This window comes from Perca flavescens, chromosome 16 (assembly GCF_004354835.1).
Source record: "Perca flavescens isolate YP-PL-M2 chromosome 16, PFLA_1.0, whole genome shotgun sequence".
NCBI lineage: Eukaryota > Metazoa > Chordata > Actinopteri > Perciformes > Percidae > Perca > Perca flavescens.
The window spans coordinates 18433177-18447109 of NC_041346.1; the positions used below are offsets into that span (position 1 = coordinate 18433177).

A 13933-nucleotide genomic window follows, 5' to 3' on the forward strand; every position below is an offset into this window, starting at 1 on the left:
CAGTAAATCCCCTTTAGCCCAGGATGCAGCTTAGCTTGCCCTGCATTAGGTCCTCATAAATCTATGTATATTTGTCATTTTAGATCTTATCGTTATACTTTGTAAAATCAATGGTAGGGCTCTCAGGGGATTTGTAGGAGTTGGGGTGTTACGTAGCCATGCTGCCAAGAGAAAAATCTAAACATGCTACCCTATTTTCTTCTATAGACAGGAATATTAAAAGCCCGGCCTGATGAATAATAAGCAACATCAGAAATTTAATTCATGTGGAGATAAAGCGTGATTCATAGGCATGTTTTCAACATGAGGGCTTGACTTTGTGGGGAAATTGAGAGTTAAGACACTGCCAGGAACTTTGGAGGCTGACCTGATAACACACTGATGCCAACACCCGCTATATTTGAATGCCAAATTGAAAACACCACAACCTTCCCATGCCCGCCAGCTTCATATCTTAATCCTCCTCAGGCTTTATCACCTAAATCACCTTAAAGAACAAAAGCGGATCCTATAGGTTGCTTGCTGCACCTTTTGCCTCAGGTCATCCCTCTCAGCTCCCTGAACAGATTTGGCTCCAGGCCACCGCAGCCAGGCTCTGTAAGGGAATATGAATGGCATTAGCTCCGGGCTGTTGCCACAGTGTTGACTTATTTACTGCACATCAGCCCACTGACTTCAAACAGCGCAGTACACATTTTGGCAGCCATATTAGTGTCAGTGTTCCAAAGGACACATTTCCACTGTGTGATTTAAAAAATGAAACTGGGGCTGCTTATAAACAACAGAAACGAATGAGCAAATGCAAAAAGTCCTGTAAACTGAAGACATACTGGACAATAGAAAATGTGCATCGTTATAATAAATCAAATCCAAACTTTATATACTGGTTTTCATTAATAAAACACACCTAATACACATAATCAAAAACATATGAACTCCAAGACTGAAACAGAAACAATGTTTATTAAAAATAGGAAGAAAAACACTGACATCTTTTCCTGATATTGGCTCCTAATAAGTAACATACTGAGCATCTCAGTGTTCATTTGGGGTTTTGATGTCTTGGGCAGCTGTTTTCTTGAGCAGCAGCTGGCCTCACATTTTAATGAAACCACATGCAGGAACATTACCGACATTTATATTTGCCCAATAATCATTGTGCGTAGGAGTGAATGCATGGATTATTGGAGGCTTCAAATGACACATTTTGACAAAATTACTTACCACTTTAGGCAAAATCAATAGGAATACAATTAAGAAACTCATATTTGTTTCACTTACGGATTCAACTGGTTGTGAAAGATTAATTTGGATTCAAGGCTGTCAAGCAAGGATATTCCACATAAACTTTTGTCAGGGCAATATTTATAAATGGAGGTAGAGCTTTGTATTGTTACGTCATTAACAATGGCATTGTATTATTTGACAAGGAATGACAATCTTGTAACATATGTAAGGATTCCAGATTCCAACATACAGTAAATGTGACAGTTGTTGCATGGATGGGTAGGCTTTGCCTGGCAAAATGCCCTATGCAGTCATTTCATGAAAAATAACAAAAAGAAAAGCTCTGAGTTTTGGGTGATGTAAAAACATAATCAACACAATAGAGGCATATTAGGGCAATGCTTTTTACATTTCTCATAGAGTATGTACATGCCTAAAAAATATTTTAACACAAAGATATATCTGACTCTAGGTTGAAAAACGGCTTTGTTCATTCTCCTCAGACAAATAAAACAAGATTATTTTTGCAAAATGAACCGAATGACCTTTTGAGACAGTGTTACACTGGAACTGCGGGCTGACTGCCAGCTCATCTTTTCACATCATGCACTACAGACATTGAAATTAAACATTATGATTATATACTGTGAATACATGTGTCCCTGTTTTCTTCAGTTGTACAATCAGAGTGTTCAGTTGGTTCAATGGAAATAAAGAGAAAATAATCACGGCAAAGAGTTTGAATTTATGTATACCTCCTGTGATTAAATCAGCATTGGACTGTGTATAATACATCTTCGCACCAGAAACGCTGCAGAAATGAGGGTGTTATCGAGATTCACGACTCTGATACAAGACATCTGTGTCAGACTTTCAAGTGCACACACAGAAACGCTAACACAATATGAGGAAAGAGGGTGCAGATGCTGTATGTATGTTCTCTCTCATAAATCAGGGAAAACTGTAAACTGAACTGAAACATGTCTTAAGAACTGTCATGGAAAAAAAACTTTTCTATCTGGTATTACAATAAACAATACAATAAATGGCTAAACAATGCATACTACATAAAAAATGTAAATACATTTAGAGATGAATGTCCCTCCACTCCTGCAAAAAAAAATTGGGTAATTTCTCTTAAGATCTCAGGTGCTTTTTGTATCTTGTCAAATTGACAAGATACAAAAAGCACCTGAGATCTTAAATGCAGATTTTTCAAAGATGAACGACAAGAGCCTGACATCTGCAAATCAGTATTCATGATAATTCTACTCTACATGCTACAAAATATCAGTCTTTCTTCTTTATTGAAACGATGAGATTAATTTAGGTTTAGAGGGGGTGGAAAAGGCAGGACCGGAAAATTGTGTTATATGGCTGTGTTTAGCAGCTAGATTATTGGCTTGGTGTAGGCTACAGTTCATCAAATCTGCATCCTCTAAGTAAATGAAACATTGCTAGGCCCACTTTAGAAATTATGTCGTAAGGCGTTGTAAAGTGTTAAAGATGATAGAAATTTACACAATTTACAATATAGGATAATGGCATGAGAGGAAGTGGAGATGATGTAAAATATGCATAATTATAGACGTGAATTGTGAAATGTGATTGGACTTCTATCTAGAGGCACACGCTCCGTAGCAGTAGATGGCGGTGTTGTCCTTAGAGCGACGAGCGACATACCATAGCCTACCAGAACGGAAGAGGAAGAAGAAGACAAGAAGAAGAAGCTCACACGTGTATCCAACATGTCTGCCCACCGTGTTGTTGTGTGTTGATTTTCTATGAGTGTTATTGCCTAGTTTGACTCCGTTTTATTTCATAAACCGTACAGTAAAGGTACCGACGGCAGTCTGAGAGAGTTTTAAAGCTTCAGGATGGCGCAAAGAAGGAAGAAACTGACGAAGAAGAAGAGATACACTTCTAATGCTGACAGCGGAGACTTTGAACTGGCTGCTGAAGTTAACGACGATGATTCTGTAAGAAACAATATTTTAAGACAACATACTAAGCAGCTGTCCGCGTGGTGGCATTTAATATAGCAACATCTTCAACTTCGTGGTGTATCACGGAGCCACTGAACATACTATCCGTTTACCTGTAGTTGGGGGTATAGCTCAGTGGTAGAGCATTTGACTGCAGATCAAGAGGTCTCCGGTTCAAATCCGGATGCCCCCTGTTTGTTGTTTTGACCAACCTGGCTTATATGACGCATTAATAATAAATTAAAACATGCAGGGATATTATCTATACATGTATGCTATATTCAAAGCTCTATCCGGGTGACTTATAGGTATGAAATATGTTCATAGCATGTAACTTTAATGTAAGGGTTTGTAGTTTTAAGTTTATATACGCTTACATTAATGTCAATTTTATTTGTTTGTATTTGTCTTGTTGTCACTTGATCTGTTTAATCACTGCCACTTTATAATTACACTTATTCTGAGACCCGACCATTGGTACATTGCACAAGTGTAATGAAACAAGCATATACATCATTCCATAGAGCATATCTACAGCCATTGTACATCCCTCTGATTAATGTAAACATACCTTTTTATACTAATTGTTTACCTACATTTTCCAAAACAGTTCAGTGAAGTAGGAGACATTCTGTGTCCATCAATTAAACTTTTGAAATGAACAATAATAGCATAAATAAACTCCTCCTTACGTAAAAAACAAACAAAACATGTTGTTTTAATGGCTGAATTCACCAAAATGCATTGATAATATAGGTGTATGCTTTTTGATACCTCTGTTGTGTTGTTAACAAGCTATTGTTGTGTTTTCTTATTGGCTCACAGCCAGGGAGGAAACTCCCGCGGTTCCCAACCACATCAGACTGCCTGTCAGATGTGGAGCCTGATACCAGGCAGCTGGTCAGAGCCCAGAACAAGAAGAAAAAGAAGTCTGGAGGCTTTCAGTCTATGGGTAAGACCTGGTGAAGACTATACAGATAGGGCTGCAGGTCCACTTGCAGTATTGGAAATCTACCTGTTTAAAGTAATTTGAGCTGAAACAGTAATCTATATCAGGGATGGAAATTACGTGGGTGATTTTGTGCATTGGTGGGTGAATTTGCTCAACCTACCAGCCACAGTGGTGGGTAAATAAAAGTAGTAGGCAGACAGTGAGCTCACAGAGCTCCGCAAGCGGGCCGCCTGTGCAGGTGGCCATGTTGTGTGGTATGTGAGACAGCTATCCCTCCTTCTTCTGTCTGAACCCGGCGTAAGCCATATAAACCATGGCTGAATTTCTAGTCATCTAGACACACGCTGCCCTTTTACCTGTCAACCTGAGGTAGATGCTAGGATGTAGTCACCGAAAGAGTCTCAACCAAGCGTGAGCATGAGCGCGGTGGGTGGGGCCAGGCCAGATCCAGAATTCCAGAAAGGTTAGATGTGCTTCCAGCCCCTTTCAGACCATGTTAAACAAAATCTTGGTCATAACAGAGTACAGTAGTTTACATACTTTAAAATGTGTCTGGAGTGGGGCTTTAAGTTGTAATGCCACTGCCCAATGTGATAGTTTCTCTTCTTTTAGGTATTACTCCTGTTTTAGTATGATCTGATAAAGTACATGGTGAAAGATCAGAATGCTACTGGGAATGGGGATAAGGATGGTTGGAGGAATGTTTTTTGTCTAATCTGCCCAACTCATTAAATGTAACATGCTTGAGTGTTGTAGATCTTGTATTATTTCTCACGTGCAGTTACACTTGTCGGTCAAAAGCAAGAAAGTGGCAGGTGAACAAAAAAGTTAATTTGCACCCCTGATCCCTAATCTATGTAAGTAAAGTATGGTCCACTTTTTTCATCAGAGGCAATATTATTTAACTACTATGTATGATTTCAGGTCTCAGTTACCCTGTATATAAAGGCATCATGAAAAAGGGTTACAAAGTCCCTACTCCAATCCAAAGAAAGGTAAGTCAGCACCACTTCAGGATCTCGTAATCTAACATTTTGTAACCTCTAAAGTCACAATATTGTATGCCCAATTTTCCTTTCACCACTTCAGACTGTTCCAGTGATTCTGGATGGCAAGGATATAGTAGCCATGGCTAGGACTGGCAGTGGTAAAACGGCTGCCTTCCTGGTGCCCATGTTCGAGAAGCTGAAGGCCCCTCAAGCCCAAACAGGAGCCAGGGCCCTCATCCTGACCCCCACCAGAGAGTTGGCACTGCAGACCATGAAATTCACAAAAGAGGTCAGACGAGTGTTTGCTGTTGTTGTAGTTAACCGGTGTTACATGTATCTATGTTACCTGTGGCTATTATTTAGTAGTGTCCCTGATTTCTTTCTCTTACTGTGCTGTGATATTATAGTTGGGGAAATACACTGGCCTAAAGACTGCCTTGATCCTTGGTGGAGACAGGTGCGCGACCCCTCAATATGTTAATATGTTTTATGTTGTACTCTGAGATCCGTACAGTTGCCCTTTTTAACTCTGCAATTAATGTAAATGTCTTTGCTCCTTTCCAGAATGGATGATCAGTTTGCCGCTCTTCATGAGAACCCCGACATGTGAGTGTTTTGTTGTAGCACTAACTTGTTTTGTCGTTTCATCCATGGACTGTATGTTGGAGTCATGATCTCTGTGCTTTCCCCCCCAGAATCATCGGTACACCTGGTCGTCTCATGCACGTTGTCAGTGAGATGAATCTGAAGCTGCAGAGTGTGGAGTATGTGGTGTTTGATGAGGCTGACAGGTGAGAAATGGAATTGTTTAAAGGTGTTATACTTTCATTTCACAGCTTGGATTCACACTTGCATGTGTGAACGTGTCGGTGTTCTGCTTCCACTCAGGTTGTTTGAGATGGGTTTTGCTGAGCAGCTTCAGGAGATCATCCGGAGGCTTCCAGACACCAGACAGACTCTGCTGTTCTCTGCCACTCTGCCCAAACTGCTGGTGGAGTTTGCCAGAGCTGGTGAGATCACTCAACCGTTCTGTTTAACATGCATCCTTCATGATTGAAGATATTTTTGAAGATCATCGTCTTAACCATCATCATCGTAAATATGCTTTTCTTTTATATTCCCAGGGCTAACTGAACCAGTGTTGATTCGTTTAGATGTGGATTCTAAACTCAGTGACCAGATTAAGGTAAATAAATCATTTAAAAAAAAAAAAAAGAACTGTTCCTACCATATAAACCAAGCTTTAAGGAGGAAAACATACTTTTTCAAAAAAGAAATGGATTAATACTTTTATTATGATAAACAAATTAAGGATGTTCTCAACAATAATTTTTAATGTGACATTTTCTGATGTCAATAACTGTTATAAGTATATGACTGTTAAGGGTGCATGTTGCATCTAAAGCTTGGAGCTAAATCCTATCTTTTATATCTGCCCATCCCGTACAAATCTGAATTTCTCCGGTCTTTCCTCAGCTGTCATTTTTCCACGTGCGTATGGATGACAAGCAGGCACTGCTGCTCTACCTGCTGAGGAACGTGGTGAAGCCTCAGGAGCAGACAGTGGTTTTTGTAGCCACCAAACACCATGTAGAGTACATCAAGGAGGTAATACAAACCGCATAACTCAATCGTGTCTCTGTTTGGGTGCGTTTTTCCTGTGTGAACCCTAAAACGCTCTCAGTAAGTCCAATTGTGGAAAAAAACAAACACCCATCAGCTTTGATTTATGGTGCTTTCTTTTGTTTTGATCTCCAGCTGCTGACTTCAGAAGGTGTGGAGTGTGCCTATATCTACAGCGCCCTCGATCAGACTGCCAGGAAGATCAACATAGGGAAATTTGTGCATCGGAAAGCCATGGTGCTAGTTGTGACAGACGTTGCTGCTCGTGGTATAGACATCCCCATGCTGGACAATGTCATTAACTACAACTTCCCCTCCAAGCCCAAGCTCTTCTTGCACAGAGTTGGTGAGTGGCTTATACAACAAATTACAATCAAGAGTCTGCCCCTAATCAAAGTTTATTTTATATATTTTTTTTTAAACAAATTCTAAATTCTAAGTGGAAGAAGTGATGAGGTCGATATGATAAATGAGGATTATTTTTCCATCTGTCTTTTCCCATCAGGCCGTGTGGGACGTGCTGGACGCAGTGGCATAGCCTACAGTTTGGTTTGTCCAGATGAGATGCCTTTTGTCTACGACCTTCACCTCTTCCTCGGAAGGCCTGTTCAGTTCGCCACACATGAACACACACAAGGTAGGCTTCACAGAATGCCTGCAAGGACTTCAACTTATAAATGAACTCTTGGATTGATTAGTTTACACAATCTTTGGCTCTCTGCTGTCAACTCTCTCCGATCTAAACCTCTCCTCCAGATTCAGAGGGTGTGTTTGGTCGGGTACCTCAGAATATCCTGGATGACGAAAGTTCTCATCTGACGACGATTCACGAGAACTCCCTGGACCTGCAAAATATGCACCATGTCTCAGAGAATGCCTACAAGCAGTATCTTAAGTCTCGACCAAACCCCTCACCGGAGTCCTTCAGACGGGTCAAAAACACAGATCTGTCCAGCATGTCTGTCCATCCATTACTAGGTCAGTTTGTCAAGAGGATCAACTATGAAGAGAACAGTGATGATGGTACTCCAGCAGTAGTTGGTAACAGCATTTGATTGATCTTGTTTCAGTGTCCGGTTTGGGGAAAACCGAACTGGAGCGCCTTCAAATTGTTGATGCCATCAAAGGCTACAAATCCAAATCGGTGAGTTACTGTAGATAGTAATTCAGATATCACATAGTGCTGAAATTCCCGGCTAACCTGTGATAAAACATTAAACAATTCTCCCTTTGTCTTTTGAAGACTATCTTTGAAATCAACTCTAACCGTAAGACACAGGCTGGTGAGGTGATGCGGACCAAACGCTCTAAGGACACGCGGCTGGTGGACAAATACAGCAAACAGAGAGACAACCTGGCTGCAGAAAGCCAGCTGCACCAGCCTGTCAAGCCCTCCACCAGCGCCGACGATGATTACACACACACCATGGGCGAAGAAGAGGACGATATAAAGGCAAAAAAAAAAATGTCATGCCACTGTGGTATTATGATTTGAAACCAAGCATCTACAGTGCGTTTTTGTAAGACCTACATGTGGAGCACTGATAATATAGTACGGGAGTGACGAGACACTCGGCTCACGAGACGAGACAGGAGATTGCGTTCATGGTGATGATATTTTAACACTATTTCAAAGAAAATTTCAATCCTGCTTCTGTTACAAATTTGCAGGAACCAATCACAAACTGGCTTATCACCTGGCGCGCTATTGGCGGGTTTAACACGATGACGATAGAGAAGCGACCAAGCAGCTTTTTGTTTACATTCAACAAGCCGGCCACCGAAGCGCAGAAACCTGTTGATGCCGCGGTCGCTGCTATGTCACCCGGATTGTTGGTCTGATTGGTTGAAGGACTATCCAGTTGCGTACAGAGTCATTTGAACTATGCCTGTTGATCACGCCTCTTGTGCAGAGAAAATACAGAGCAGACTCCCCAAGACTAATGTTCAATCTTAAAAGATTGAGCTTGGTCTGGTGATAGCCAGACTAGGGCAGAGGATCTTCTATGCTAATTTAGAGGTCAAAGCCAGACTCATTTTTTTTAAAGCCAGATGTATTATAAGACCAACCAAGTCAGACTGGCTGCACCTGTAACAATTTTTCCCTCGACGAGAAGTCTCATCACATTTTAATCTTGTGATTACGAGATCTCGTCACACCTCTGTAATATAGTCTAGAATTTAGACTATATTCTCAGAGCTGCTGCTCTGTTTTATTAAATCTTCTTATGGTTTATAAATCTATTAGAGCACAGGAACTCTAAGCGTTGGCATCTAGAGTCTAGATCCCAATGCTGTAGTGAGTGTTCCTGTGCATTTTAATTTACCAAGGAGATGGAAGAAATGTCATTTACCACTGTCCCACATTCAACTGAAGTAGGGACAAAAAAAATAATTATGTCATATAGAGCTCTGATAGATTATTATTCTTTTTTTTAAACTGTAAGAAGATTTGATAAAACAGAGCAGCATCTCTACTATGTTAATACTTACGTAGCGAATCAATGTCAATGTTTAACATGTAATCCTTCATGTTCCCACCAGGGGGTGTTCTCTGTGGTGGTCGGTGGCAAAAGGAGAAGCCTGCAGGAAGATGGGGAAGAAGGGCAAAAGAACAAGAGAAGCAGGCTGTCGGGCAAAGATGAGGACTATTACATCCCCTACAGACCCAAAGACTTCAACTCTGAGAGAGGGTGAGGCATGAACCATTGCGATATTTAAATTTTTTTTTATTTTTATAAATGTGAAAAAAATAACATCAGACATGTTTAAAAATGTACTATGTGCTTGTGATAACCTACTCATGTTTGGTGTGATGGTAGGTTAAGTCTCGGCGGAGAGGGCACTGCCTTTGACCAGCAGGCCTCCTCGGCTGTTCTGGACCTCATGGGAGATGATGGAGCCAAGTTAAACCAGCACAAGAGCATAATGAAATGGTGAACATTTTAATTCACTCTAAATCTGCCTCTTTCTGACACCTTTTTGACACCTATATATTTATTTTTCCATGTCATACCATAATTTAGAGTCTGTCTGTCATTTGTAGGGACCGTAAGAGGAAGCGCTTTGTAAGAGAAGCAGGAAAGGAGGACCAGAAGAAGAAGATCAGAACAGATGGTGGACAGGTCATCAACAACAACAAGAACAGGAAGAACTTGTATCCTCTTTGTGCACTTGTTCAATTTGACTATTCTCTCTCACTCTGGCTACATTTATCTGTATTGTTGAGACGTTGTGTCACTTAACGGCAAGTCAGTTACGAGGAGTGGAAGAAGAAATACAAGGTTGATGACGGAGGATCTGGCTCAGATGGAGAAGGAGGAGGAAGAGGAAGAGGCGGAGGAGGCGGAAGAGGCGGAGGAGGCGGAAGAGGCGGAGGAGGCGGAAGAGGCGGAGGAAGAGGAGGGAGCAGGCCAGGAAGAGGTAGGAGAGCATTTTCATCTGAAATAAGCCATTACATCTGATAGACATTTTTGTTACAAAATAAATAAATAATTAATTAAATCTACTTAATAAATCAGAAGGTTACTTATACATTAAATCATTTGATACATCCAGAAAATATAATATAATAAATGTCCAGTTTTTTTTTTTTTTATTCAGAGGCCACACATTTTAAAGCAAAAGTTCGTCATTGTCTAAAACTCTAATTAACACTGTTTTTCTCGTTTGTTTTATCCGTGCCAAAACCAAAGTTGAAAAGTGGCAACCAGGAAGTAAGTGGTTATGGCCAAGATATAGAAAGTCACACAACCATATTTTTTTAATAGCCTATGGCTAGCTGTTTCTCCCTGTTTCCAGACTTTGTTCAGCTAACCGGTGTTATATTTAAAGGACAAATATAGGAGTAGTATCTATCTGCTCATCTAACTCTCTGCCAGAAAGCAAATGAACATATCATTCATAGCCAGACATCACATCCATAAAAGGAAAATAAATAACATAAATAAATTGAAGTGACAGAAAAATCTGTTACATTTTCATGGTGTTGGCTCCATATCCTCAACACAGGTTTAAAAAGGCTGCCAATTGTATGGAATTTCTTAGTAGACCCTCTGGCAGTATATTTAATCTTTTCTAATTTTAAGATAGTACATGACTTCCCTGATCCACTGACTATATGTTGGTGGAATATGGTCATTCCATTTAAACAATAAAAGGCCAACATGCTGATTTTAAATTAGATAAATATATTGCCATTTTGAATCTGAATTACCCAACCTGCAACGGTGTTGTGAAATTAGTTTGCTTTAATTCTGACCGAAAAAAAAGAGAAGTCACTGTCTACATTACAAGTATGTACATGCTTTTTTTTCAGTTCTACATGTACCATCAAAAAATACAACAAATATTTTTTTCTTAATACTTGTTTCTGTATCCTTCCGTCTCCCAGGTCGTGGCCGGGGTCGTGGCGGTAACCCTAACTTTCAGAGCCCTGTAGGACCACAGCAGACACCCGGTGGCCGCAGAGTGCGCTCAGAGCTGAAGACGCCTGAGCAGATCCTGAAGCAGCGCAAGAAACACCAGAAGCACCAGTTCCTGCAGAGTGGAGGCCTGAAGAATCTCCGTAACAAGAGCAAACAGTGGGTCGGAGAAGTCAATAAGTCAGGTTTTGGACGGGGTGGTCAAAAGAAAGGTAAGATGAGGAAGAGACTCTGAGGAGGACCCAGAGGGACAACCGTCACGGAGGGATGATGGCGTGAGATAGTTGAGATGGAGGGCGTCATGAGAGACTGGATGATGAATACAGTTATCTTCCCAAACCACCTTAAATAATTTCACGACGTCTTTCATGATTGTGGATTAAAGGAAAAGATGAGGAGTTGAGGAAAGCATTTCTAGACTGTAGAGATGAACTACTGAAGTCTAGATTTGGCAGAGTATATATAGAAATGATCCAATGAACTGAGTTTACTCTTATGTGTGTTGGCAGATTACTGAGATATTTCTATACACGTTATTAACTGACATCAAAATACAGATGTGAATAAGACAATATTCTGCTGGGGTGTCTCCATTTGTAGTCAATTGCATGTTGATGATGAAAAAAAACTGGTGTGTTTATGACGTGACTTTCCAAAATATATAAATTTTCAGTCTTAAAGCTGTGTCTCATACTGTAATCTGCTAAATGCCAGCCAAAAAGGCTCTACGCTGGGCCAAAGGGATGAGGAGGGACTGAAGTGTCCCTGATCTGCTCCAGGCAATACTGGTTCTGGTCCGTTACTTTTAAAAAGCAGGAGTCTTGTGTCTGGAAGAAAATCTTTAAGATGTGAGAAACCTATGGATGATAACGCTCCATTAAACGGATTATAGTATCAGGGGAACTGTGGTGTGACTTTCTCTATCTGTTGTCCCTTTGGACATTTAGTTGCTATTTAAATGAAAGCCCTGGCAGGGTAACCACAGGATGTTTGATGTGACTTTGTTCCCTGTCTTCTGCCTTCTGGATTGCTCCCAGTTTGTACTCCAGTGGATGATGTGATATGAAAAATTAGGTACTGGTTTGCGTGAACCTCTAAACTGAGTCCTACCGCTTCTTTATGGTGAGAGAATTCATCTCTGTAAAATGAATGTTCTCCACCAAATTGTGTTCAATGAAGGAGTTGAAGCCACTGGTTTTGTGATATGTAGACCTAAGATTTTGTTCTTAATTTTTTACTAATAATGAAATGGTTAAAAATAGTAAAGCATCTTTATAAGGTACAATGCTGCACTCTTTTGGTGGCGAACCAGCACTACAAATCATTTTGTATCTGTTTCCCCGGAGTGTTGAAGACTGCTGTGCTCCACTGTTTACTCACACCACTTATGGTGGGTATACTTGCATATACAGTATGGCATTAGAAGAAAGTGAAGAAAAAAAGAGAGAGGCCATGTCACTGGGACAATAACTGCCTTAAATATTAGCATTCAGTTTGGATGCTTAAACAATACAAAACAGTATTTCACAGTTTTTCACAATGTGTCAATGATAACCTTTAATTAGAAATATATCTATATTTATCTGTAATATAATTTAAGAGCTTGATTGGCATAATATAAAAAAATAAATATTGTATTATAGTGGCATTTAATTAACATGATTCAAATATGTTCTAAAAGTATTGTAATGGAAAAAGGTTTTATTATGTTTTAGGTAATATTTCTTTTAATATATTTTCATACTAAGGCTTGATGAATTTAACTTGTCACAATACCCATTTAGTTAATTTGAATCAAGACTTAACTTATTAGATTTTTTTAAATCTTTTATTTTAATCAACAATATACAAAAGTTTTTTTCTGTCATGAGTAATGGACTTGGCATCTGAGAAGCATCAAATTTTTTTTTTTTTTTTTTTTTTTTTTTTTTTTTCTGGCCACATGTCAAATGATCTTGTAATTTATATCCTGCAGAAGATACAACAGTCGATCATCCAGCAAAGGAGTATTCTCTCATTTTTTCAGCTGTTGGGAAGGTGCAAAACATGACCACATGCACAGCAGCCTGGGAGGAAAGCGCAGCACTACACCAATAGAAGTGAGGGAGACAAGTGGCTCAGTCCATCTGCATGTGGTTACAGTGCTAGCTGGTTTTTGGGTGATATGCGTACCTGTCATCAAAGGTTATTCATGGCTGCGGTTACTCGAGGGCCGAGATTGGTGCTTTTCAGTCGTATGTGTGAATGCTGCTAAAGATGGAAGAAAATGGGTGGTAGTTGGTCAATGTATTTGGTCCAAACATAGCAAAGTCACCATGGCGATTGTCACGGGACACGCACCAGAGCACTGTCATATTTCATATCAGGGGGATCTTCCAAATAACACCCATTCATAAAACACACCAGCTACTCTGTCTAGGGGGTAAAGCAAGCAGCGTTTCAGGTTGCTGTGCAGTTCATGAGAAGCCACAGCTGTATCAGTATTGTATTAATAAAAAATAATTATAATAAAATATTTACAACATATTTCACACATTATTATATTGATATATTTGCACATCTTTTTGAGACTTAATAGAATATAAGTATAGAAAAACAAAGCTACATAAAACAATAGTGAATATATATAATATATTAACAAACGTAAAAATATAATACTTATGCCCATATTCCAAGACATTGCCCATTTATCCATTTAGAGGTTTTTTTAATACTGTCCATACAATGCTTTAC

The 13933-nt window shown here is 39.7% G+C and overlaps 1 protein-coding gene and 1 non-coding gene across 2 annotated transcripts; both read left to right on the forward strand.

The window, feature by feature from the left end:
* The first annotated feature begins 2886 nt into the window (after positions 1-2886).
* On the forward strand, positions 2887-11880 carry ddx54 (DEAD (Asp-Glu-Ala-Asp) box polypeptide 54). The gene is made up of 20 exons (XM_028601293.1): positions 2887-3206; positions 4038-4164; positions 5089-5159; positions 5254-5442; positions 5561-5610; positions 5718-5759; positions 5849-5944; positions 6042-6163; positions 6278-6339; positions 6630-6761; positions 6912-7122; positions 7282-7413; positions 7533-7754; positions 7847-7920; positions 8020-8229; positions 9321-9469; positions 9599-9712; positions 9823-9933; positions 10033-10199; positions 11170-11880. Exons 1-20 carry the CDS (start codon positions 3105-3107, stop codon positions 11433-11435), a joined length of 2649 nt encoding a protein of 882 aa, XP_028457094.1. The 5' UTR covers positions 2887-3104; the 3' UTR covers positions 11436-11880.
* Positions 3334-3405, forward strand: trnac-gca (transfer RNA cysteine (anticodon GCA)). Its single transcript has one exon. It is a non-coding gene; the product is annotated as a tRNA-Cys (tRNA).
* Positions 11881-13933: the final 2053 nt, after the last annotated feature.

Excerpts from the sequence above, each read along its gene's own strand:
- ddx54 (XM_028601293.1), top strand. The coding sequence starts at position 3,105 with ATGGCGCAAAGAAGGAAGAAACTGACGAAGAAGAAGAGATACACTTCT. Across the intron at positions 6,164-6,277 it reads GGTGGAGTTTGCCAGAGCTG|GGCTAACTGAACCAGTGTTG; the intron begins GTGAGATCACTC and ends TTATATTCCCAG. Across the intron at positions 9,470-9,598 it reads GACTTCAACTCTGAGAGAGG|GTTAAGTCTCGGCGGAGAGG; the intron begins GTGAGGCATGAA and ends GTGTGATGGTAG.